The sequence below is a fragment of the Vipera berus genome (assembly GCF_964194415.1).
Source record: "Vipera berus genome assembly, chromosome: 15".
In the NCBI taxonomy this organism is placed as follows: domain Eukaryota; kingdom Metazoa; phylum Chordata; class Lepidosauria; order Squamata; family Viperidae; genus Vipera; species Vipera berus.
The window spans coordinates 10,110,946-10,137,272 of NC_138218.1; the positions used below are offsets into that span (position 1 = coordinate 10,110,946).

Consider the following 26,327-nt stretch of genomic DNA (forward strand, 5'->3'; position numbering starts at 1 on the left):
AAATGGCTAATTTTAATTACAGCGGCTAAAATTAGACGGGAATGTCTCTCCGGCAGTTGGAGATCTCTCCAGGGCATCCGAAAAGCAGAATAACAGCTGTCCAGGACTTTACCCACCCACCCACCCCCACCCTCCCCCCTACCCTTTAATTGCCAGGCTTGAAACGTAGCGATCCTAAAGAGAGTAGCCAGGAATAACTACAGACTTGCAATTTGGATCACTAAAGTACCGATCCGCGGATTTGGGAGTTTAAAGAGCAATTACTGAGCCCTGGTGGTGCAGTGGTTAGAGTGCAGGATTGCAGGCTAAATTCTGCCCACCGCCAGGAATTCGATCCCGACCGACTCAAGGTTGACTCAGCCTCCCATCCTTCCGAGGTTGGTAAAATGAGGACCCAGATTGTTCGGGGGGGGGGGGGCAACAGGCTGACTCTGTAAACCGCTTAAAGGGGGCTGTATAGCACTGTGAAGTAGTATATAGGTCTAAGTGCTATCTCTCTCTCTCTCTCTCTCTCTCTCTCTCTCTCTCTCTCTCTCTCTCTGTCTCTCTCTCTCTCTCTCTCTCAGAGAGGGGAGCTGTCTTGAGGGAGGAGGGAAGAAAAAAGATCATCCAGACTCCCTTCCAACTCCTGGGCTGGGAAGCCAGGGGACATAACTTACGGGAGACTAAAACTGTTTTATATACGGCTGTAAGGAAGGAAGGAGGGAGGGGAAAGAGAGAGAGAGAGAGAGAGAATGAAGAAGGGAGCCAACCTACTGTTCTCGCGGACGAGGCAAAATTCCAGCGTGCTCTGACTCTCCAGCGTACAGTCTAAGTCGATGGGAATGTTGGGCTCGCTCTGCTTCTCCAGGCGGTATCGAGGCCCTGAAAAAAGAGACGATAACAACCTTTATAATGACTGCCTATGGCGGGGATCCTCCGTCATCCTGGTCAGGGTTGTCCCAAGCGTGCTTTTTTTTTTTCAAACAGCAACTGGACTTTTTTTTTGGGGGGGGGGTTTCCTCGAAGAGGTTTCGCTTCTCATCCAAGAAGCTTCCTCAGGTTCTGACTGAACTGAACCTCCGCCAGAACTGAGGTAGCTTCTTAGATGAGAAGCGAAACCTCTTCGAGCAAAAACCAAGAAAGTCCAGCTGCCTCTTGAAAAAGCACCTTTGGGACTTTTTGTAACGAGTCTTCTTCAGCCTGCAAAGGGGATCCTCAATGGCTGGGTGGCAGAGACGAATCACAGAATCCTTGTGCAAGAAGGGACCTTGGAGGTCTTCTAGTCTAACTCCCTGCCAAGATAGGAGACCCTATACCAGTGGTGGCGAACCTATGGCACACGCGCCACAGGTGGCACGCAGAGCCCTCTCTGTTGGCACGCGCGCCGTCGCCCCAATCCTAGGCCTTCAGCTGGGTTTTATAAAACCTTTTCGCTTTAGACCTCCGCCACCGTGTGCAAAAAAAGAAAAAGAAAAAATAATAATGGCAATGTCCATTTTGCTCTATGAGTTCACGGTGAGGTAATCCTAACCCTAAATGGAATTTTCCTCCAATGGGATTTTCCCATGTATTTTACCAGGAAACATAGCTAGGGCAGCCTAGAAAGGTCAGTGCCCTCCTAACCATACCCAAGCTCTCCGAGTTTGTTGGCGATGTCCATTTTGCTCTATGAGTCCACGGTGACCTAACCCTAACCCTAAGTGGGATTTTCCTCCAATGGGATTTTCCCATGTACAGTATTTTACCAGGAAACATAGATAGGGCAGCATAAGTTGATTTCTAAACCTTCCCAGTGGTGACTAGTCCCCAAAACAGCCCCACTCCCTTTGGTGAGATTTAAAAACAGACCCTGATGAGGGTTTTTAAAATCTTGCTGAGATCAGATGTTGGTCAAAATCATCCCCAGCCCCCCCCAGCCCGACCCCATTTGGCTTGATTTACTTTACATTGAAGTGTAATTAAACGAAAGCCCATTAATTAAATACAGTTGAAATGACGGCTTTGTGTATATTTAACCGGTTTTATTTCCTATCCCGTTAAAAATTAAAATTTCATAGCCCTCGGGTGAGGGGGTGGCTGTATTCAGCCCTGGAGGGTAGAACATAAGCCATGGTTTGCTGGATTGGACCCCTGGCTTGTCTAGTCCAACAGTCTGCTCTCCCAGTGGCCAATTAATAGCCGAAGGAAGACCACTGGTCTCTCAGCAGATGGCTCTTCCGAGGGAGTCACACTAGACAACTGAACAACTCTGCTTAAAGTAACAGGCCCGTAACTCAGCCAGCCACTTTTGTAATGAGAGCCAGCCAAGGGTCTTGCACAACCTTTATTTCTGCAATCTGCTTGAAAGCAGAGGCACAGCAATTATGCACAAAGCCTTAACTTGTCCCGTTCAAGCATTTTCCCACGCTAGCACTGTTAAAATCACAATTTTAAAAATCGTGGTGAGGTTAGCAGGCTTGGCCTTTTAAAAATTTAAAAGCATCCCTTTTAACAGCTGGAAAGATTTTAATTGCCAATAAAGAAACACGTTGTTTTCTTCTTCTTCTTCTTCTTCTTCTTCTTCTTCTTCTTCTTCTTCTTCTTCTTCTTCTTCTTCTTCTTCTTCTTCTTCTTCTTCTTCTTCTTCTTCTTCTTCTCCTCCTCCTCCTCCTCCTCCTCCTTCCTCTTCCTCCTCCTAAAACAGTCCAGTTGCCTTTGGGTGGCCAACTCAAAGGTTTGCCACCTTTAAGACAATTATGACCAGGATCATTGAGAATCTTTGTAAGAAATATGTAGCTCAGGGTTAAAATGAGAGGTCCATGGTTTTCTTGCAAACGTTTCATGACCCAAACTAGGTAACCTCATTAGTGCTAAGTCAGTGCTAGTCACACTGATGATGTGACCTAGTTTGGTAATGAAACGTCTGCAAGAAAACCACCAAGTTCAGAGAGCACCAAGGACCTCAGATTATTATTATTATTATTATTATTATTATTATTATTATTATTATTTTAAAGCATCAAACGGGACCCAGGATGGTGAATAGTATCTCATGAGACATCGCACAAAGAATAACAATGAAATGCTCTTCCCTTTGGAGCCAAAACAAGCAAGTCCCTCAACAAAAGCGAGACAGGGAGGAAGATGTGTGTGTTTGTGTGTTTGTCTCTCTCTCTCTCTCTCTCTCTCTCTCTCTCTCTCTCTCTCTCTCTCTCTCTCTCTCTCTCTCTTTCTCTCTCTCTCTTGGGAGAAATGGACATTACTCTAAGAAGCCACCTTTGCTTGCCAGTTAAATTGCAAAGCCTTCAGATGGCCTTTTGAAAAGCCCGACCCATCAGTTCTAATTTTTAAAACTTATCCTTTTCAGTCAAGGCGAGAAAAAGGCCCAATTTCAACTTTTATCTCTGCTAGCAAAGTGCCGTTATCTGCAGGCTGATGTCAGGAGCTCCATCTCTCTTTCTGCTGACAAGCCGAGAGACGAGAAAGATAAGATTGGGAACGACTCTCCCTTCTCCTGAGTAAATAAATAATCAATACTCATCTAAATGTAAATGAGAAAGTATCCCCCACTGATAACAGGGCTCTTATCAAACCGCCAATTCAACCCCCCAATCCACCCCCCCACCCCCCAGACCTGTCCACCAAATCACCACCGCTCCGGCCAGGGATAATGGCTAAAAATGGTCACTAAATTGAAACGATCACCAGAGATCAACTAGGTTTGGGGCTGGCTACTTTCCTCCCCATCCCCCCCACCCCCAATATTTGGGGAATGCAATTCGGGCCCATTAACTTTCAGCCGCAGTGAAGGATGAACCGGGTCAAGGTTGATGGTCCCAGGGGATAAACAAACCTGAGTGCGATTTTAGCCCACTTTCCTTCCTTCCAACAGAGGGGGAGAAAAAATACAGAGGAGAAACAAACCCAACAACAACAACAACAACAAAAGATTTTTTTAAAAAAAAAAGAGAGAGAGAAGGAAGCAGATGCGACTAACAAAAATCCGCAAGCGAGGCGTAGCTGTAAGACGGGGTGAAAGGCAAGCAAAATTATAGAACGATCCCACTCCAGCAATCTGTCCTTGTGTGTGCAAACTCTTCCTTTAGAATGTATAAACAAAAATGTTCATGGAACAAATCCAAGCAGAGATTTTAAAAAAAATGATAAGGCTCATATTTTGGATATATTTTGCACAGGCCCGGCTCTCCGGAGCAGCCCATAATCCTGGGAATGGGAGGAGGGTGATCGATAGCAAGGTAGGTTACAGAGTGATGGCTGATAGCATTATGGGAAGACTTGAAGGACTATGCTAAGAAGACAACACTTGGGAGGTCTACCCTATGGGGTCAGGAAGAGGAGGCACAGGTCTACCTATGGGGTCACGTAAGGGTAGACAGAGGACTATCCATGGGGCCACTAAGAGTAGATACATATCTACTTGTGGGAGGTCACTAAGAGCAGACACAGACTTGACACCCATAATATGATGCAGGTGGCTTTCAAGAAGAGACCGGACAGCCATTTGTCTGGAATGGTATAAGGTGTCCTGCCTGAGCAGGGGGTTGGACTAGAAGACCTCCAAGGTCCCTTCCAACTCTTGTTATTCTATGTTCTACAAATCACGGCAGTTAGACCGATTGGGTTCATTCCAGAGATTGAGATAAAAGGGTTACCCAAGGAAAGAGTCCCACGATCGCAGGAATAAAAAGGAAATTCAACAAATGGTGGTTTGGAAATTTATGGACTGCACGTGGCAGATAAAACCTCGTTTCACAGCTTCCACGGAGATCCTTAGAAAGCAATCTACGGACCGCTTTGTATGCTGACAAGAGGCCGTGGTAGCGTTTCTCCTTCTCTATCTGTGAGAAATGGGTTGATTACAGAAACCCGGAGCGACATCCACGCTTAGGAGCAATCAAGATGCCAGGTGAAATTCCACCCGATTAATTGCGAGGCCGGATTGTGCTTCCTTTGTAAATAAAACCAAATCTCTGCCTTGGCCTCTTCCGCTTTTCAAATAAAGTACCCCTTCTATTAGGAAGAAGGTTGACCAGATCAATTAATTGAACCTGAACAATTAAAAAGGGCCCCAATCAAACTCTTTTAAATGGTGAACAGGGCCATCTTTCCAGTTGCAATTTGATTGAGGAATATTTCATTGCATTCCTTTTAGACTGTATCTTACTACTGCTGCTGTTAGCCTCTTCCTCCCAATAAAAGGACACGGAGTAATTTATTGGTTGATTTGAGTCCTAGCCAGAGCTCTAAGAATCTTAAAACTCAAATTTGGATCTCTGCAATTTCCACTATTGGAATAAACTGACAAATGTCCAGAAATAGTCCTTTAGTTGATCAATATATGGCTATGAGTGAAGACGATGATCCCTAATACTCCTGGTTATAAAGCTAGCGTGCCATGCAGATGTTTCATGACCCAATTAGGTAACATTATCAGTTATTAACCGTTACCTAGTTGGGTCATGAAACGTCTGCAAGAAAACCACCCAGCTCAGAGAGCACCAAGGACCCCCCCCCCCGGTCCTCCTCCTCCTCCTCCTCCCCCCCACTCCCTTCTAGCACTGATGATGGTGCTTGGATGGGTAATTAAATGTCTGCAGGAAAACCACCAAGCTGAGAGAGTCTCCCACAATTTCATCCTGATCTACGAATATTCTCTAGATGCTTGATCATTTCCAGCCACTGTAGTTATCGGCAAAATGTCCCTATCCGCACAAACATCTAAGTGCATTGTTCTGCACATTTTAAAACGCACTTTGTAATACTAAACCCTGCCAAAGATGTCTAGTGGAAAATCACAAAGTAGTCTTTTTTTTTTAAGGCACTAACGCAAGTAGATTTGTAATTGGGCTTTCTTACACACACACACACACACACACACACACACACACACACATCAGCTGGCTCACTTTATTCTCCTGTAAGGAGCTAGTAGAGGAAGGACCTTTTTGATTTATTTTAAGGGCTTTTTTGACTAAATTCTGTAATTTCAGTAGCTGTCAAGGTGGCCTTAAGCAAAATGGGTTTGAAACGCTGTAGTTCTTGTGTCCCAGGCCAGGTGTCAAGGTCCTTTTTGCCTCCCCTCGAAATTCTGTCACTCTGGATTTACTATCGGTTTCCCACTGCTGAATTCTTAAGCAGCCCCGATTTAACACTTCAGTTCTCCATCAGCTGGTTCTGGCATTTATTTGAACGCTTTATTTCCATATGCTCACTTTTCTCTTCTTTCTTTCTTTTCTTTCTTTCTTTCTTTCTTTCTTTCTTTCTTTCTTTTTCTTTCTTTCTTTCTTTCTTTCTTTCTCTTTCTCTTTCTTTTTCTTTCTTTTTTTACCCTCCCTCCCTCTTTCTTTTGTTTTACAATACCCATCTGTATTTCTCTCTCTGAATCTCTTTAAAATATTATGCTGGGCTTCCTAAACGTGTCTTAGTCCTAAAGCCTATAGTTTAGCCCACAAATGCATCTACATTACAGATTTTCAGTCAAAAGCTGATGGCATTTTGCCCGGGAGAGGCCAATAGCATAGTCTAGTAGACTGCTGTACACTTGAATATTTTATTATTGCCTAGGAAACATTGTTCCAGGATAGTAACACACACACACACACACACACAGAGAGAGAGAGAGAGAGAGAGAGAGAGAGAGAGAGAGAGAGAGAGAGAGAGAGAGAGAGAGAGAGAGAGAGAGAACCACAGTCCTTATATGCAATTTCAGGGGCTAAATTAATCAGACCCTAAAACAAAGAGTCCAACTTCCATTAATGTGGCATTTTCCCACTTCTCATCAGGAAAGTGAGAATAAAATTAATAAGTTTAAAAGGCCAAATTTCTCAAAGGACGCACCTGTTGCTCCACCCAAAAAACCCCCAGCCCAATTTAACCTTTTTTTTCTTACTTCCCGCTGCCTTTCCTGAACGGGCAAAAGCCCTTTTTTTGGAGAATTTGTTTCAAAGGGCTATTTTCCTTCGGATGCTGTTGTAATAATAACTTTATAATAATAACTTTATTGTCACTTTGAATGTACACCAATCGGCATACATCAAAAAGAAATGTGAAGCTTTTCCCAAAATGGCGCAAGCCACGGCTTCACCTCAACCTACGTGAACTGCAGGTCACGTTTCTGCGGTCCCGACTGGCCAAGCGCTTACGACAAATAATGTGTAAAGAAGCTTTTGGGTCTGAAAAAAGAGTCACGCCTGAGGCTGGCTTCGGGGAATCGGTTTGCAAGCTGGAAACAGCTGTCTGGTCAAAGGCTGGTTAGGGTGGACTTGACCGGCGTTAAATTGGGCAGTCTCCAAGGGACGTGATCTGCAAAGCTAAGATGTTCCTGGCTTTGGGGAAGAGAGAGAGAGGGCGTGGGTGGGTGGGATAGGGGGTCCGGGAAGGAAAATTCCATGCAGCCGATGAGTTCAGAGTTTTGGAAGGGGAAAAAGGAATTAAAATGTCTCAATCGAGGCTTTTGGAAGAGAGGGAAGCAACGTCTAAATAACAATTTCAGCTTGGAATGCCTTTGAATCTTGCACTCCTGGCACTATCATTGTAAAGGGGAAAAAAAATTCCTCTAGAAAGAACCAAGAAATTAAGGAGAAATTTCCTGACAGTGAGAACAACTTTACTTTTATTATATTTGTATACAGCCCTTCTCCCGAAGGACGCAGGGTGGTGAACAGGGCATATATAAAAATACAGAATACAAAAATTAAAAAGAATTAAATAGTAGCCTCCCGAAGTTGTGGGTGCTCCATCACGAGAGGCTTTTACGAGGAGACTGGACAGCCCTTTGTCTGCGGTGATATAGACTCTTCTGCCTGAGCAGGGGGTTGGACTAGATGACCTCCAAGGTCCCTTCCGACTCTGTTAAATATGCTTAAGAATGTCTGTTGGAAGGAGGGTCTCATTTTTATAACACAAGGCTGGTCCCAACCTTTTTAAAACAAATCGATCGGTCCTTATTTATTTAATGGAAAACTCTTCAGGAACGCGTCTTCCCAGCCAGCCTGTCTGTCTTTTCTTTTCTTTTCTTTTTAATTAAAAACAAAAATAAAAAGCAGAAGAAGACCATTTCATTCTGGAACGGCAAATACCTCTTTTTAATTAAATGGAAGGCAAAAAAGGGGGGGGAGGGGACCCTAGCAGTCCTCTGCTCCTCTCTCCCCTGCCTGTTGCAAGCCTTACGGAAGATCTAGCACGCAAAACAGGCGCACGGACCCCTCCCCTCCCCCAAAAAGGGCCCAAATCCCAGCGATCTGCATGGCCATCTCTGATTGATCCAGCCTGGCTTCCACTAATTAAGCGTCTGCCTCTACAATTTCCTGCCTAGGTTCATCATCCCCTTTCGGTGACCAGGACTGTTTGTTACCGGCTTCCTCTCCAACCCGTTCCCCAAATCTTGCTAACATTGGTGGAAATTTAAAATTTAGGCCAGCTCCTTCGTTGGGGATGTGACTAAAAAAAAAAGGGGGGGGGAAAGAAAGAATTCAGCATTTCCGTTCACTAGAGACACACACACACACACACACACACAGACGCCGGCAGTGTAGCTGTCCTCCGGGGTCCCGTGGCTGCCCATCTTGCAAATGACGTTGGAGGTTTTATTAACCTGTGTGTCCTTTGCTACTCCTTGACCCAATTTAGCCTGGCGCTGATCCCTTCGAAAGCTCCAGGGACCGATTAGCTTAATCCAGGTAGAGAGTTCGAACGCTCAGCTGCTCCAACCTTGTAGATCTGGAGGTTTAAAAGACTGCGTGCAGGGAATGTGGGGGGGGAAAGAAAAATCTCCCTCAAATCTGGGTTTGGATCGCAACCCCAAGAATCCCTAACCAGCGTGCAGGCAGTCCTCAACTTACAACGGTAACTGAGCCCCAGAATTGCGGCCTGGGAGAGCCTTAAAGTACAGGTAGCCCTTGACACACCCGCACAACCAGGCCCAACATGTCCGTGGCTTAAGCGAGACAGTTGTTAACCTGAGTTTTGTCCCACTCTATGACCTTTCCTGCTGGAGTTCTTAAGTGAATCGCTCCGGGCTGTTAAGTTCGTGGCACGGTTGTTAAACGAATCCGACTTCCTCGCCGACAGGGCTGGTCGGAAAGTGGCAGAAGGGGAATCCCGTGACCCCGGGACGCTGCGACCGTCATGAATGTGAGTCAGTCGGCAAGTTTGATCATGCAACCACGAGGATGTTGCAAAAAACACGGTCCTTTTTCGGTGCCGTCGTAACTTCGAATAGTCACTAAACCAAACTGTTGTAAGGTTAGGATTGTCTGTGCGCTTGAAATTTCTGCCTGGAAAGAACACAGGCTGACTGGCGAAAAAAGAGTGGAGAGAAATTGCTGGTTGAACTGGGAACGGGGGTCCCTTCCGCTGACATTTCCACTGCGGTTAAATCCCCACTTGTTCAAAAAAAGGAACTTGCGCGGAGCTGTTTCTCAAAGCTCCATTTGTCACCCAGGACCTGACCTGTCACTTCCCCCCCTCCCCCCCATGCCTGGGGTGGTTGCTAAAGGTTGGTGGCAACAAGGCTCAAAATGGCATTTTTTATACGGGGAGTCAAGAAAGGGAACGGCCGAGAAGGTCAGCGATTCCCAAGGGGGGGGGTGTTAGAAGAAAGGGAGAAAGTTTGAGAGGGAGTTGGTGGGGACTGCTTGCTTCAAAAAAAAAAAAGGTGTGTGCAGAATTGATGGTATCTGGACGGGCTGGACGGAGAACAGAGTCGAAAGGGACCTTGAAGGTCCTCTAGTCCAACCCTAGGCTCAAGCAGGAGAGTCGACTCTATTCCAGACAAATGGCTGTCCAGATGACTTCTTGGGAGTTATGCCCCGCCACCCCGCACCAGATTGGGAAAGGCTGAGTTAAAAGCACAGCTGTAAGATTTAGGCAAGAAGGAGAAAGTTTGATGGGCTGGGAAAACTGCTAAAAGGAAGGAAGGAAGGAAGGAAGGAAGGAAGGAAGGAAGGAAGGAAGGAAGGAAGGAAGGAAGGAAGAAAGAAAAGGAAGGAAGGAAGGAAGGAAGGAAGGAAGGAAGGAAGGAAGGAAGGAAGGAAGGAAAGAAAGAAAGAATAAAAGGAAGAAAGGAAGAAAAAGAAAAAAGAGAGAAAGAGAAAGAAAGAAAGAAAGAGAAAAAAAGAAAGAAGAAAGAAAGAAAGAAAGAAAGAAAGAAAGAAAGAAAGAAAGAAAGAAAGAAAGAAAGAAAGAAAGAAAGGTGAACAAAAGGGGTGGCTGGATGGGGAGGAGGAGGAAGAGGGCGGGAAGGAGCAGAGGACCATCCATCCCGCCTAACGACTTGTTCATTATGAGTGATGATGGATAAAGACTTCTCACGCTGAGATGAAATCAAGATTTATATGCATTGTTTCCTCTCTCAACTAGTGGGAAGATCATCATCATCTAATTCCATCTCCGCGGCCAGCGATGGGCATCCGGAGAGCCGGTTATCAAACGGCGCAGTCAGCTGGCAAAAGCCGCAACGTGCGGGGCTGGCACATCTGGACGGGCGCTGCCAGCAGCCCAGGGTGAACGATGAAGCCTGGCCGGGAGCCAAACGTCTTGCAGACCCCAGCAGGTTTTCATCTCCGCCGCGCCCCCCCCATCCCGTCTCCTCCTCCTCCTCCTCCTCTTAAAAAAAAAAGAAAGAAAAAGAATCCGATTTTCATTGCTTCATTCAATTGCTCTCCGCTGCCATTTTTTATAGCTCTTATCGTCTTCTCCCGGAATACGGCCTTGAGACAGCTCATCCGTGTCCTTTGCCGTGTTATCTCTTCTAACTTTTATTAAAACTTCAGCTTTCATCGGGAGATAGCTAATTAAATCGGTGACAGATTATAGGCTCGTTTGGAAAAAAGAAAAAAAAAAAGGGGGGGGCGCTGCAACCACTTTTTTTTTTCTTCTTTCCCCCTAAACAGAAACCTGGGGTGGGAAATTACGTTCTTTCTTTCGGTGGAGTTAAAACTAAACGGACCGGTCGGTCGTGTGGAGGATGTGTGTGTGTGTGTGTGTGTGTGTGTGTGTGTGTGTGTAAGGAAAGGCTTTATTCATTTAACCAAGACAAGATGTTTATCTCTACCGAGTCTATAGATAGGTTTATATTAAAGTTCTTTGTGGCGTGTGACACGAGCCGGTGCCATTTCTCACCATAATTATTTCTCGATGTCAAGACGGATTCTCTCAAATTGAGGGGGGGGAGGGGGCTTTAAGGCTGTACCTGCACAGGCCTCCTGCAACCAAAGGACTGTCTTGACCATGGAAAGCAAGAAGGCCTAAAGTTTATTTCTTCGTTTTTAATTTCTTCTTTTCGAAACGAGAGACACCCCCCCCCATAGCCAGATGTGGCTCAATCTCAAATATCCAGTTTTGAGGGCTCTGAGCCCAAAGCAAAAAGTCCAGACACAAGTGTCTCCAAGTTGGAGCAAAATAAATAAATAAAAATAAAATAAAATTAAAAAAAATCCCCTGTTGCTTTTTGACCTTGAACAAAATGTGGCCTTTTGAAGCATCCTCTTTCAAGCTGAAAGTCTGGCCGATTCAACTCTGGAAAGGGGATGCTTGATGCGAAAAATGCCTAGGTGTCAAGCGATTTTTGGGAACAGTCAGAATAAAACATTCAAGCTGTTTCCGTGTTTATTCCAAAGGAGTGAAGCCAACTGGAACAGTCTGACGGAACATTTCAAAACCAGAAAAGTTCCCTTTGTGTGTGTGTGTGTGTGTGTGTGTGTGTGTATGCTAGCCTAATTTGGAATTAAAGGTAGATTTTCGACATTGGTTTTCTTTATGCAAGAGACGGGCGGTGGGGAGGAGGCCTCCAGGAATTCCTCACTGCTCCCCACATTATTGAATGAGTTGGGGGGTATACAGAGAGCTCATTTATTGACGGTTCGAAGTTACAAGGGCAATGAAAACAGTGACTTAGTTAGGAGCATTTTTCAGGTTTATGACCGTCGCAGCCTCTCTGTGGTCACGCGATCAAAATTCAGATGCTTGACAACTGACTCAGATTTGTGACGGTCGCAACGTCCCGGGGTCACGTCATCCCCTTTTGCGACCTTCTGACGAACAAATCCCAGGAGGAGGAAGCCAGTTTCGCGTAACTAACGGTGTTGCCCACTTAACGGCTAGAGATTCACTTAACAACGGTGGCAAACAAAGGGCGTAAAGTGGGACCAGACTCACTTAACAACCGTCTGGCTTAGCAAGAGGAATTTTCGGCTCAAGTGGAGGACCATCTGTACTTCTCTGGCGTCTAGAGACTCGCTTGTTTTCCTGCCTCTGATGGATGTGCTTGTTCAAGAAATATCCGAGAAAGCACGAAAGCCTTCGCCCGAAGGCTTAAACCGTCGTAAACGGTTGAAACGGCTGGCTGTGAGTCTCTGACATGCCGTTTGCACAAGGCAGAAAGTTAAAAACTCTGGCTGGAGTCTCCAGGCTCCAAGCAGGGAGGATAAAATGCAAGCCTTCGGGACTGCCCGCTACTAAGGAGTGACATGCTTCCAAACAATTCCCCAGAGGTTGAGGGCACGGGCCGTTTGGGAAGACAATGGGGTCCCAGGGCAGCGCTGAGCGGAGATGTTTTGTCCATTTTCATTTCCTTCCTTCCTTCCTTCCTTCCTTCCTTCCTTCCTTCCTTCCCTCCCTCCCTCCCTCCCTCCCTCCCTCCCTCCTTCCTTTTTGCTTGTAATTTTTTGAGGAGGGAAAATTTGTGTATTAAGTTTATGAATAAAAATAATTCTATTTCTATTTTTTTTTTAGAAAAAAAAAGAACGCGTCACAGGATGGTGCTGAGAAATACACACACACACACACACACGCACACACACAGAGAGAGAGAGAGAGAGAGAGAGAGAGAGAGACAGACAGATAGACAGACAGACAGAGGACTAACTGTATTTCAGGCTCAGCCCTGTGCGGCGGACCCATCAGCCCCCTTCTTTTAATATGTGATGGAAGAGATCAGAGGCCCAGAGACAAAATCCACTGCCCACCTCCTCTCCCCCCCACCCCCACCCCCCAAAAAAAAAGTGTAGCAAGAGGTCTGGTCCGCACCTGAGCCTCGCTGCGACCCTTTCCTTCGCTTCAGAGCCTTTTGCAAAATATCCTTCATGGTGACCTTTAGGCTTTCCACCTGGATCAGGGAGAATCCGTGAGCGGCATTTCTGCAAAGGCACAGAAGAGGAGAGAGTTTGAGCAGGCCGGCTACACATATTCCTCCTTTATTGATTCGGAAGACGGTCTGAACCTTTTCTGCGGAAAAGTTGGGAAGAAACCTACTTTAATCCGGCCCAGAGTTTGCTGTTAAAACAGGTTTGTCACCGAGGAAATAGCTGAGACCACATGCGGGTTTTAGGAAAGGGAGCTAGCTAATGATAATAATTTGTCATTTCTATCCTGTTCCTCTAACGGGTTTTTTTTTTTTAGATAAGCTTAAGATTTAAAACCAAAAAGTAATTGCAAAATGCAATCTAAACAAGCCGGGAACCGCTGCATAAAATAGATGAGGCAGATTAGCAGAGATGCTCTTGGAACTTCTGAAAAGTTACTTCTGGGTCAAGGCCCCGCGCATCTCTGCCTAATCCTATTTTTCTTCCCTCATGTCGTTTTTTGCAGAGCGAGAGGGGCGTCATATCCCCGATGTAAGTACGAGTCGGTTAGGCTTTTATCTTTGTATGGCTAAGTGAGAAATTTCCTAAGCGAGCTTTGTCCCTATCTTTGTTCTTAAATGAATCGCTGCAGTTGTTAAATTAGTAACACGGTTGTTACTGGCTTGGCCACCGATGGGGTCACCTAGTTGGGTAACGAAATGTCTACAAGAAAAGCGCCAAAGCTCAGAGAGCAGCAGCAAGGACCCCACTCCTTCCCATCCTCCTCTCTGCCTAGAAGAGATGGAAAAATATTTAGACATTTTTTTGAACCTGGAATGGAGGAGAAACTTCCTGACAGTGAGGACAATTAACCAGTGGAACAGCTTTTGCCACCAGAAATATTGGGCACTCCATCACTGGACAGTCACCTGTCTGAGATGGTGTAGGTTCTCCTGCTTGAGCAGGGGGTTGGACTAGAAGACCTCCAAGGTCCCTTCCAGCTCTATTCTGTCCTGTCCTGTCCTGTCCTATCCTATTCCAAAAGACACTTAAGGTTAAGGGATGGGGGGAATCTTTTTCCCTTCTTCCCCCCCCCTTGTCCTTACATCCAACTAGGCCTTCATACTTGGTCAATAAACACAGCTTTCACAGCTCAACCTATTCCTTCAATGGCAACGAAATATACACGGACAGGATAGGTTGACGCTGAGAAACATTTGATGATTTACAGAGGGTCATTAATCCGCCGGGAACTTTCCCTTAGACAGAGCACCCATGCCTGGAGAGAGTTAAGTAGGACAGGAAACCCCCCCCTCCCCAATTCCGCTCCTATTTAACAGACTGCGGAGCTTTTTCTGGCTTGGGTTTCAGACTAAACCTTTCCTTGACATTTAAGACAGCTGCGCCAGGGCAAAAAGTTGGAGAGCGGCAAGAATACTGTGAGATTTGCACTGGTGCTTTCTTGGCCTAGCTCCAAAATAAATGTTAAGGAAACGGGCTGCAATGGGGAGGCCGGGCAAGGAAAGAAGGGGACAAGGAGGAGGAAAGTTAAAGGGAAAAACAGCCAAGGGGGCCAGGTTGATATGTATATATATTCTAAGGACGCTCTGGGTGAACAGCAAGTCAAATTTTTCAAGTTTTGGGATGCTGCTAAAGTGCCAAGAACAAATAGAAGCTTCCAGCCCCATCGGGATGAGGTCATTAAAGCAACAGCTTTCCACATCTGGGAAGAGCTGTCTCCTTCAAGTCCACGGCTGAAGAATTCGGGGGCACTTTGCTCCTCTCCGCTGCTCAACTTCCCAATTCAGCCTATTTTTATGGGTTCCCCCCCCCTCTAAATTGGAATCAAGGCCAACCCTGCTTAGCTTTTCCAGATCAGATAAGGTCAGATGGAAGCTGTTACTGGCTGGGTATCCACGTCGAATCCTTGAGGGTCTATCACTTCTAACAATGGCAACATCAAACTAAGAGAGGACTTTTCCTTGGGGTGTCCCCACTGTCTGACTACGCTGGGGAATATTCCCTCATCCGAGACAGCCGTGTCTTTGGGCCATGCGCAGCTTGTCTGGCCAAAGCTTTCTTGTCTTCATGATTTTATCCCAGCGAAGAAGCCCTACGCTTCAGAAGTGGTTGCCTGGACTTTCTTTTGGAGCAGAGATTTTAAAATCGCAAAGGGATATATCTTGCTTTCATAAAAACCTGGGGCTGTTTTGGGCCAGCAGGTGGCTTGGAAATATTTCAGATAGATAGGCAGGCAGGCAGGCAGGCAGACAGACATAATGGATGAATGGACAGATAGAAAGAATGAATGAGATGGATGTGTATGATGGATGGAGGGATGGAATAGACAACGAGACAGACTGAGAGTTATAAAGGACAGATGGATTGATGGATAGTTGAGTAGATACATAGAATGAACAGGTAGATGAAGGGAAGGATATGACGGATGGAATGGATAGACAGACAAATATAATGGATGGATGGATGGATGGATGGATGAATAGACAGAATGATTGGGTAGGTGGATGGATGGATGGATGGATGGATGACAATATTCATAGTTTCCCACTTTGGTTTTCCAGCAGAATGCTCCAACAGTACAATCCAGAGAAGACCTCACCAATTAGAAGGTCCATGCGAGGACCTTGGGGATCACCCAGTTCAAGCCTTGCCCAGTTCAAGAATATCTGATAGCAACATCCCCAACTTATGACCATCCAGCTTCAACATACAGCAGAAACGGAGCCGTGGAGGGTGGGGAAGAAGACCCAAACCCCCCCCCCCAAACAACAACCCAGAATAGGAGAGATTTATGAGCGCTTGTGGCTCTTCCAAACAGACCTTCCTTCCCTCATCTCCATCCAGTCACCCTCAGTTCCAGGATAAACAACCCCCCCCCCCATCTCAAGAGCAAAACCTGCCTCTCTTCCCACCCTCTCAAAGCTGACAAATTAATTGCTCCAATCCCTGGGTTACTGAATCATGCCTGAACGTCAGCCATCCTTTACCTCAGACCCTGGAGCCTGTCCCAGAACCAATCTTTAAAAGTTTATTTTACTGATCAAAGCAATAATATTATGGGTTGTTTTTTTAAAAAAAATGAAAGCAAAGGGCAGGCTCTGGAGGTGGGGGGGGGGAGAGAGAGACAGAGAGAGAAAAGGGGACAGAAAAAGCTTTGTGTCTGACTATATTTAGTGGAACTATTCAAGTAAGTGAGGACTTGGCAACGGCTGCAGAGAAGATTGTGAAGTTATAAGCAATGAGATGCTTATCCTGGAGAGGGGCCAAGGACAGCTACGAAATGAGCTATTCAGAGTTGAGGGCTGACAGGCAGGGATTTGGGGATGGGAGAAGAGAGGAGGGAAGGGAGGGGGGGTTGTCTTTAAGCCAAAGTTACCGCAGAAGCTTTGGGTTCTGCAGGAATTCCTGGGGGAAAATGCAGAGATGTGGCATTTATCGTCTCTATCGACTGGCGTGGCTGGAATCCTCTCTGAAGCCATCCATCCCTTTACTTGGTACTTTGTCTGGTTATCGCTGGTGCTGCCTTGACATTTCAAGGGGGCACCCCAGTGGGGGAAGGAGGAATCTCCCAAAGGTTGGGTGGGCCACTTTAGACCAGATTGCTTATGGCTTTGGGGTTGAACTGTGAGGTCCTGGGTGCTCTCTGAGCTGGGTGGTTTTCTTGCAGACATTTCATGACCCAACTAGGGTACATCATCAGGGCTAGAAAGTCGTAAGAGGAGGAGCAGCTCACTTAACGACGGCCTTGCTTAGCCAGGGAAATTCTTCTCCCAGTTGTGGTTGTAAGCTGAAGAGGTGTATCACGGGTGTGTGATGGAGCCAAGTCATTAACAAGGACGGCATTTTGGGGAAGGGGTGTGTGTTAAGAAGTATTTACTCCAGGAGGACACGACCGCCGTCCCCCCTTAAAAAAAAACTGGCTTGCCTCCTAACTCTCTTTCCTCCCCATCATTTCAGAAAAACACACCTGGGTGACAAGGTTAAATCAAGCAGAGGAAAATCCCTGGCACTTATCATCCGCCGGCGTGCCTGATAAATTGTGTGGTAGGGGAATAAAGGATTACCTTCTGTATTTTTTCATTACCCTTTTCTTTTGTTACAGAATACATAAATCCATTGTGGCACAATGTAATATGTATCATCGGGCTACACCTGTGGACACTTCATAGCGGCTGCCATGTCTCTGCCGTCAGGAATGATGAGTGAAACTCCCCCCCCCCGTGAATGTTAATGATAGTGATCATTCTCAGGTAACATGGCTCTCCGTCTTCTTCTGCAGCCTCCATGCGGAAGCCAGGGTGGCGAGGTTCGGGAGAGGAGAAAGGAAGGGGAGAAAAGAGAGAGAGAGAGAGAGAGAGAGAGAGAGAGAGAGAGAGAGAAGGATAGATAGATAGATAGATAGATAGAGATAGGTGGGTGGGTGGGTGAGTGGATGGGTGGATAGATAGATAGATAGATAGATAGATAGATAGATAGATGATAGATAGATAGATAGATAGATAGATGAATAGATGGGGAAGGGGTCAAACGTGTCATTAGTCATGAGTCCCTTCCAGCCCACAAGGGATGAAAGTCCAGCCCTCCTTGAATTCCTTTGATTCTTATCTACCGCCAATTTGCTTTCTCCATTAGTAGTTCAGATTCTTGTAGAGAGCTTAAGCTTACAATAAATGTTTATACTCATTTGAACTGCCTGGATTTTCTGATGTCCCTGGGGCTTGACAGGTGGCAACTGTTTATAGGAGAAGAACAGGCAGAGCTAAACGCGCTATCAGTCTAGAGTTCTTACGTTACCACAAACGGTTCACCTCCAACTCCTCTTTGAATTCCGTTGACCCTAATCTAGCGCCAATTTAGGGCTAAACGTCGGTTGACTCGATTCTTGTGCATGGGCTTGGAGAAATCTTCTGTGTTGCAACTTAGCAGAGGGTGATCCTTTGTGCCCGACAACGGACAAGGAAATGAAGAGGAGGCACTGGGTTGAGGAGGTCCAGGTTCAAGGACAGATGGACCTGTTGTGGTCACAGAATTGGAACTTTTGAAGGGATGATGACGTGCCTTTCATGGTAGTCTATGAACTGGTCCTTCTCTTAGAAGCATCAAGAAACTGCTTGGCCAAAGCATCCAGACTGGAAAACAATCCGGTAGTTGAGATTTTTGCCATTTGATCTTAACTTCTCTAATAAACCTTGGTGAAGAAACTTAGGAAGAATCTTGCTTTCTAGGGAAGCAAGCAGATATCCAAGGGTATCCCCGCACTCATCTTGGGGGAAAAAATCCTGCCTCCCCAAGTGAAATGGGGGAGAAGTAGATCTGGCACCTGACCTCTGACAAGAATGCCTCCTTTTTTAGCCTGACGGTCTTCTCCAAAGCCATCAGCACGGGAGACTAATGGCCTCATTCAAAGCTGGGATGGCTGCCCTCTGTCTTCTCCTTGTGTAACTTTGCCAGAGTCCTTGGGAGTTGCCAAAATTGGTCACGCCTGCTTAGCTCTCTCGAGTGATGGTGCCAAAAGAGAAAATAAGACACAGATGTATTTCAGCGCTTGGCGGTGCCAGACAGAGAGACAGCTAATAGCTTCATTTCGACCCTCCCCCACCAGCTGGGCACAGGTGGGGGGGGATAATGAGGTGTCTTTTCCTAATCAAACTCAATTATTTAACACTCTCTATAACGGCAAAGACGTCCAGCACTCAGTTCAAGGTATTTAAAGGCTTGGAGATGTTCTCTTCCAAACACTGCTGTGGAGCAGTGTTGAATGAAGGAGGTGATGATGGAACAGTGACTTGGGCGCAAATTCCCGAGTGTGCAAACTCTGGCTGCCTCCTTCACCTCTGCAGGAAAAGGTGCCATCCAAAATTTCTTCCGACTTCCAACTATGGAAGATTCAGTATGGCGAAGTGGACGGCTAATAGCTATCTAATCTTGCAGCTGGCCCCTGAAATGACAGCTGCCTGCTAACCCAGGGCTAATATTTTTTTTCTTCTTCTTCTTCTTCTCTGTACGTTGCTAAGAACCGAAGAACACAAGAATCTTCTCGGGTACAAACAGCCAAGAATATTTGTGGTGTTCAAAGCATCGAAGATCCTAATATTGCTACCTATGCAGGAGAATCTGGCCAACTAACAGTCAAAACTAAACTGGAGCTAGATAAAGGTCCACAGAATTCACAGGGCTGGACTTGGGTCTCTATTAGCAAACTGATTCCAAACTGATGACATGTTTAACTCTGCCTTCCAGCTCAGCCTGCTCATCTTCTAGAAATCTAATGGTGTGCTCCAATAAGCTGGATTTTTATCTTCAGGGATTCTCAGTGGCCCCAGGGCTACAGACGATAGGTGTGTATCTCCATTGTTATTCAGCTTCCTTTCCTTTCCTTTCTTCTCCTTCTCCTCCCCTTCACTTGCCTTTCCTTTCCTTCCTCCCTCTTCCCTCCTCATATAGCTGTCCATCTCACAAACATCTGGAGGGTGAAGTAAAATCAGAGCAAAGAAACAGAAAAGGGAGGATTTACCATATACATTTCCCAGACTTATAGGGAAGGAACGCAGGCTAAAACCCTGATAAAGGACTGGATCCCAAATGCACTGTGTTGTACAACTAATGTTTCTTAAGATACTTTGAGGATCATTCCTCCACTGGTCTTTCATTGTTGCATGAGCTTATTATGCTCATGTTCTTACAGCGATCTGTTAGTTGATCAATAAATAGGAGAAAGAAGAGACTTACATTCGGACAAAAAGGGACTGCTTGGCCACCAAGCCTGGCGATGAATACTTCTCGACCAGAGCCAGAGTGCTGAAGCCGAACTTGTGAATGGGTTCGTTGCAATCCAGAGGTGGGAAATCAGTGTCAACCTCCCCATCGTCTTCAGCAATGTGGAGGCAGTACGCACTGACATTGTCGCTGCAAGGAAGCAGGAGAAAGAGAAGTTGGGAGACCCAGATAGGAAGAAAGAAACTCAGACCACGTTTCTGAATCTTGATTTGTGATGCTGAGTTTGGTAAATGTCCACGGGGATTCTCCCTAGATGTTTACCAAATAGATAAGATTTTTTTTTCAAGGGCTTGGAATATTTGGGAATACAAAGAGGCAATCGTCGTTGCCTTGGGTTTTTATCCTCTTATGAACTTGATTTTTTACCCTCTCCCTCCTCGTTCCATTGGACAAGCCCAAGCAGAAGTTTGCGCTCTCTGACTGATGCTGAAATTAATTAATAGTCAAGCGCATGTTAATTGTTTAATTGGCTGCTTGATCTATATGGATCATTTTTGGAAGCAGCATTAAATGAGTTGATTTACAAAGTTTATTGATTGGATGTGACAGTGAATTATTTTGCTGACTCCCTGATTCGCTATTTCCCCCAATTAATTCGCATAACTTGGGCTGGTAACTTTCTTCACCAAGCGTGCGTATTCCAGGTGATTCATCCTCAAGCTGTCATTAATTATATTAGAGAGGTAATAGCAAACCCCCAAAGTGTCTCTGGCTTGTGTGTCTGCTCAACAAACAGTTAATCAGAAAGCACAGTCTCCTGGGATACAATTAGTTCTCGACTTACAATCATTCATTTAGTGACTGTTCCAAGTTACAACGGCATTGGGGGGGGGAAAAACAAAGTGGGCTATGACCGATTTTCACACAGCCAAAGGGGTCCTTGATGCCTTCTGAGCTGGGTGGTTTTCTGGCAGACCCTTCATTGCAGACCCTATACCATCCTTGCAGACCTGATAGCATTACGGACAGGTCGCTGTCCGGTTTTTGGAAAGAAAAGACTCGCACTACGGATAAACTCGGCTGAGTCAAGCCTTAACTAGGCAAACCATGTTTCCACGTCGTGTGACGGTTTCTCTCCGGCTAATCTCCGCTTTGGGCACCTACGTTTTGCTTTCTTTCCTCAGACAAAGGGACAGTTAGAGAAGGAGGGCGGGACTCTCGCTTGCCGAGAAGTTCTCCAATCCGATTAAAAGGCAGTCGAAATTAAGCAAAGAAGAAACATGCAGTGCTCAAGACTCAGCTCTTGGGTCTGAGCAGCTGAAGGAGGAGAAACGTGTCCCCCTCGCTGGGTCAGAATTTAGGGAAATGAGGTGCTGTTTCACTCCCGCCTCTCTCCCCCCCCCAAAAAAGCAGCTTCAACCCTCAGGGACGTGAAAATGCTACCTATGTAGTGACACTGACGGGGAGGTGATTTGTCTTTTTAAAAAAACAAACAAGACAACGCGCTCCCCCCCCAAAAAAGGAGTGCATCTCGAAATGATTATTCATTTATACTACACCAGCTTCATAGGCTTGTCATTACACACTACCCAGTAATTTAATTGAAATAGATATAGATGTACGAAGAGCTCGGAAGGGAATATTGATAAATGGGGAAGTGTTGTGGTAAGATTTATCTGGTGTGTGTGTGTGTGTGTGTGTGTTTATTCTTCCGTTCAATCGTGTCCAATTCTTGGGAGACTCTCTGGACAAGTCCCTGCAGGTTTTTTGGCAGTTTTTTAGAAGTCGTTTGCTGTCTGTCTGTCCATCTGTCTGTCCATCCATCCTGTACCCATCCATCCATCCTATCTATCTATCTATCTATCTATCTATCTATCTATCTATCTATCTATCTATCTATCTATCTATCTATCTATCTATCTATCTATCTATCATCTATCTATTCAACGTATTTATCTCTCCACCTACATTATCTATTAATTCATTTTGTCATCCATCTCTCTATCCATTCTATCTTATCTACTCAACGTATCTGTCTATTCATCTATCCATTCATTGTTCATCCATCATATCTATCCATCATGCGTCTGTCTGTCTGTCTGTCTGTCTGTCTGTCTGTCTGTCTATCTATCTATCTATCTATCTATCTATCTATCTATCTATCTATCTATCTATCTATCTATCTATCTAGTACCTATCCATCTTATCTATCCATTCAATGTATTTATCTATCCTACAGTATCTATCCATTTTGTCATCCATCTCTTTCTATCTATCCATTCTATCTTATCTATCTACTCAACGTATCTGTCTATTCATCTATCCATTCATTGTCCATCCATCATACGGTATCTATCTATCCACCATGCCTCTTTCTCTGTCTGTCCGTCCGTCCGTCCGTCCATCCATCCATCCATCCATCCATCCATCCATCCATCCATTCTTGCATGGCAGGATGAGAGGGAGAGGGAGAGGGAGAGGGAGAGGGAGAGGGAGAGGGAGAGAGAGAGAGAGAGAGAGAGAGAGAGAGAGAGAGAGAGAGAGAGAGAGTGTTTGGAGGACTCTCTTGAAAGGACCTACTTCAACTTAGGTTCCCGTCCTTCGCTCGTGTACTGCCAGCAGATGAGCCCAATCAAGTCATGCACCTTGGCGTTGGCAATTGTCACCACCGTCATGGGTTGCAACTTCTCCTGGCTGGCGTGGAGTGGGAGGTAGACGTCAATTATTTTTGTTGCGGTTGTGCCAATGTGGCCCTGTTGGGAGGAGAGAGGTCAAGGTAGACTTGAGTGCTTCACGTTTAGGCAAGAGAGATAACTGCCACACTAGGCTCGAGCAATTCATCAAATCACATCAAACAAAACCCATCTTTATTACATTCTTATACCCACGGAGGGCAACTTAGGCCCTATCTACGCAGGGGTGCCAATCTTCTACCCTTTGGGAAGAATGATGGGACTTGAAGCTAAAGCAGCTGGAGGGGACCAAGTTAGGAAACAGATTAGATAACAGCCATGGGGATGCTACAGCGGCCATAACGAAGAAAAGGACCAGGGGTGACATGATAGCAGCTTTCCAGTTTCTCAGGGGCTTCCCCAAAGAAGAGGGAGTCAAGCTATTCTCCAAAGCACCCAAAGGCAGGACAAGAAGCAATGGATGGAAAGTAATCCAGGAGAGAAGCAACCTAGAACTAAGGAGGAACTTCCTGACAGTTAGAACAATTAAGCAGTGGAACGGCTTGCCTCCAGAAGCTCTGGGTGCTCCATCACTGGAAGTCTTTAAGAAGAGACTGGACAACCCTTTGTCTGGAATGGCATAGGGTTTCCTGCTTGAGCAGGGGGCTGGACTAGAAGACCTCCAAGGTCCCTTCCAGCCTGGTCACTCTGTAATTCCGCTGCTTAGAAGGAAGTCAGTATGACTTTTATTCTCCCACCGACTGCCATTCTCTTCCCCGATAAGTAAGTCCTACGAAGCTACCCCGTTCTCCGTCTGGGGCGCCTGGGGAATACCGTCAGAGGGAAGGGTGGATTTATGAGTCTTATTTATATCATTCTAATGTTGGGAGACTGGAATAAAAAAAATTGGGCCTTCGCTGCTTTATCATCATTAATCTTTTCCCGGGGAAGATGACGAGGATGGGCAACGAAGGCTGCCTGAATTGCTGATGTGCATAAACCAAACGGATCGCAGGAGCAAAACATTTGCATTTACTTTTTTAAACGGCACGCACCCACAAACACCACCCGCAAACGCTTCTCATGGGGAGTGGAACACAGGCTGGGCACAAGGGGTCTGCGGGGATGGTACGGTGTGCATTTCTGGGTAGCCACAGTTGTGTCTGGCAAAGGGAAGCCTTCTTGCAGTCAAAATAAAAATAAATAAATAAATAAAAAGGGGGAGCAGAACCCCACTGCACCAACTGCATTGGACAACTCTCTGACTTTGTAATTCCTAGTTTGATGTTGAACATGGACTGATTTCCTTCCAAAAAAAAATAATGGATGGAAGATCCAAGTCTTAGGACGCTCGGTTGAGCCAACGCACCGGATCCACGGTGAACTGAATTGAATTGAATACTTTATTTGGCTAAGTGTTGGTTATATACACAAGGAAATTTGTCTCCGGAGCAAATTCGATGATCAGCCCCGAAGATTATTCACACAATTCAGTCCTTTGGAAAAGAAAAGACGCCCAAAATAGCGGATAGGAAAATTGCCGAATTCCAATGGTTCCAATGGTCGGCAGTTTGGCGGGTCGAATCCCGAGTGCCGCGTAGCAGAGTGAGCGCCTGTTACACATCCCAGCTTCTGCCAACCTAGCAGTTCGAAAGGTCGTAAAAAGGCAAGTAGAAAAATAGGGACCGCTCCGGTGGGAAGGTAACAGCGTTCCATGCGCCTTTGGCGTCTAGTCATGCCGTCCACATGACCACGGAGACGTCCTCGGACAAGCGCTGGCTCTTCGGCTTTGAAACGGAGATGAGCACCGGCCCCTAGAGTCGGAAACGACTAGCACGTGTGTGCGGGGGAACCTTTACCTTTACCGGTTTAATATTCCTCTTTCATCTTTTTATCTCAATTGCTTCCGGTTGAGAAACCAAAACTGAGGCAAACCAATCTAATCTTAAAACATGTGTTGTTTTTTTAACCCCCAATAAACCCAGGACCACTAAACTACCTTTTGATATCATGCTGGGGCCATGCTCCAAAAGGCAGACAAAGCCAGGACAAAGAGACAGAAACTACAATTCACTTCCCGTTTAATTGAATTGAAAGTTTAATGAACATTAAAATGAATTAATCAAGCTTCTGCTGGACAACTGCGCCCCGTGCATCTAATAATTCTCTTTTGCTGGGATATTAAAAATGACAGTTTAGAGATAATCTCCGAAGGGGTCCAAAGCTTTCGAGAGATGTCTGGGAATCTCGGATTTCAACGTGAGCATCCCGATTTATAATTCAGCGCCGCCCCCCCCCTTTTCCATCTCCAGCACCAAAATCCATTTGAAACCCAACTTTGAAGCCTCCTTTTAATTCTCAGCGCAGAACCAAATAACAGTATATACACTTCCTTACTTGCTGGAGGGGAAAAAATATATGATTAATTTCTTAATAATCATGATTTACCACATCTTCCTTTACAATGGAGTTCAGTGACTTAATGTTATAACGCTTTAAGATTAGATGGCCCAATGATATATAATGCGAAAGATTTTACCGAATCGTTATTTAGTGAGTCATAAAACCCTCTTAAAAATTAATCTTTCGCGCACATCCAGCTTATCCAAAGTTAGCATTTAATTAGATGGCCTTGGCGCAAGCGGCCATACTACTTTATTTGCTCAATCAGGATATGCTTCTCCAGTAATTAGAATTCATTCAAGCCATTGACTCACACCTCCTAACAAACAATATGAAACATTAGGGAAAACAGAAATAAATAGAGGGGCGTTGTTTTTTTCCTCCCCCCCTCTCCCTTTCCCAAATCTTCTCCACGAAACAAAACGTCACTTTTAGAAGATGTCTTTCTCTTTAAAAGGAAGAAATACGGATGACGCTGCAAGGATTTCATGCATGTTTTTTTTATAGACAAGAATGTTTGTAGTCAGGGTTGAAATGAGGGGTCCTTGCTGCTCTCTGAGCTGGGTGGTTTCCTTGCAGACATTTCATGACCCAACTAGGTAACATCATCAGTGCCAGAGAGTGCGACTTGCTCCCTGTTTCTATACAGTAGCTCCAAACCTGGTGGTTTCCTTGCAGACGTTTCACTACCTAACTAGATAATGCCATAGTGTACATCGATATTGACTCCTAAGAAATCCGAACGGGACCAAAATAAAAAAATAGAATGAAATTCTATGCCGGTTTTCAATTACTTTAAAATATGGAGGTCAGCCAATTTTTCAAGTAGCAGGTATATAATACAGACAACGCCCCCTCCCCCCCCCAATTATTTTTACACATTTTATATATTTAACAAAGTGGATTTTTTTTTTTAAACAGACACATTTCAACTCTTATTGATTTCAGAGTTTAATTGGAAAGATTATTTTCCCAAAGTAACAAGTCAAAGGATTAGGGTTCTGTTTTCTGATGAAGGAACGATGACCAACAGACTCGGTTTATAACGCAAAAGGTTCAGGGTGACGGTAAGCCAAGAATTCGGTTCGGGGTGGAAAGAAAAAGTTGGGTATCATCAGCATACTGATGATACCCCACCTCGAAACCACGAATGAGCTCGCCCAGCGGCTTCATATAGATGTCGAACACGAGGGGAGAGAGGACCGACCCCTGAGGGACTCCACAAACGAGAGACCGTGGGGCGGACCTCTGCCCTCCCGTCAACACCGACTGCAAACGGCCCAGGAGATAGGAGGAGAACCACTGTAAAACAGTGCCTCCCACTCCCAGCCCCCTGAGACGCCGCAGTAGGATACCATGGTCGATGGTATCAAAAGCCGCACCTCCGAGGTGGTTTAATGGTCATCTTCAAGAGAGACTACCTGTCTTCTGTGATCAATAAATCCGCTTCCCCCAGCTTGAGGCTCAGAGC

General features: G+C 45.6%; 2 protein-coding genes and 1 long non-coding RNA gene across 14 annotated transcripts in view; 2 read left to right on the plus strand and 1 right to left on the minus strand.

The window, feature by feature from the left end:
- The window catches only part of LOC308675075 (uncharacterized protein), a gene marked incomplete at its 5' end in the record, with an annotated part of 32,852 nt that extends 21,503 nt beyond the window's left edge, over positions 1–11,349 (plus strand). Inside the window, one exon of the mRNA XM_081340064.1 lies at positions 10,342–11,349. The remainder of the gene's footprint in view (positions 1–10,341) is intronic.
- Positions 1–26,327, minus strand: part of MAPKAP1 (MAPK associated protein 1) — a 75,635-nt gene that overhangs the window by 22,724 nt on the left and 26,584 nt on the right. For 5 of the 11 annotated variants that reach the window (XM_081340028.1, XM_081340025.1, XM_081340026.1 and 2 more), the window contains 4 exons: positions 22,362–22,534; positions 19,794–19,970; positions 13,009–13,118; positions 756–864 (listed from right to left, as the gene is read on the minus strand). In XM_081340028.1, coding sequence (XP_081196154.1) covers positions 756–864; positions 13,009–13,118; positions 19,794–19,970; positions 22,362–22,534 — 569 coding nt within the window. Of the gene's footprint in view, positions 1–752; positions 865–1,919; positions 2,739–7,280; positions 7,997–13,008; positions 13,119–19,793; positions 19,971–22,361; positions 22,535–26,327 lie in introns of those variants that run through there. The other 6 variants (XR_014028051.1, XM_081340030.1, XR_014028052.1 and 3 more) reach the window with 5 other exon arrangements.
- Positions 13,172–19,786, plus strand: LOC308675092. 2 transcript variants are annotated; one of them, XR_014028066.1, is made up of 4 exons: positions 13,198–13,266; positions 15,626–15,797; positions 17,167–17,314; positions 19,509–19,786. It is a non-coding gene; the product is annotated as an uncharacterized lncRNA (long non-coding RNA). The 2 variants fall into 2 exon arrangements; XR_014028065.1 differs by lacking the exon at positions 15,626–15,797 and having other exon boundaries at positions 13,172–13,266.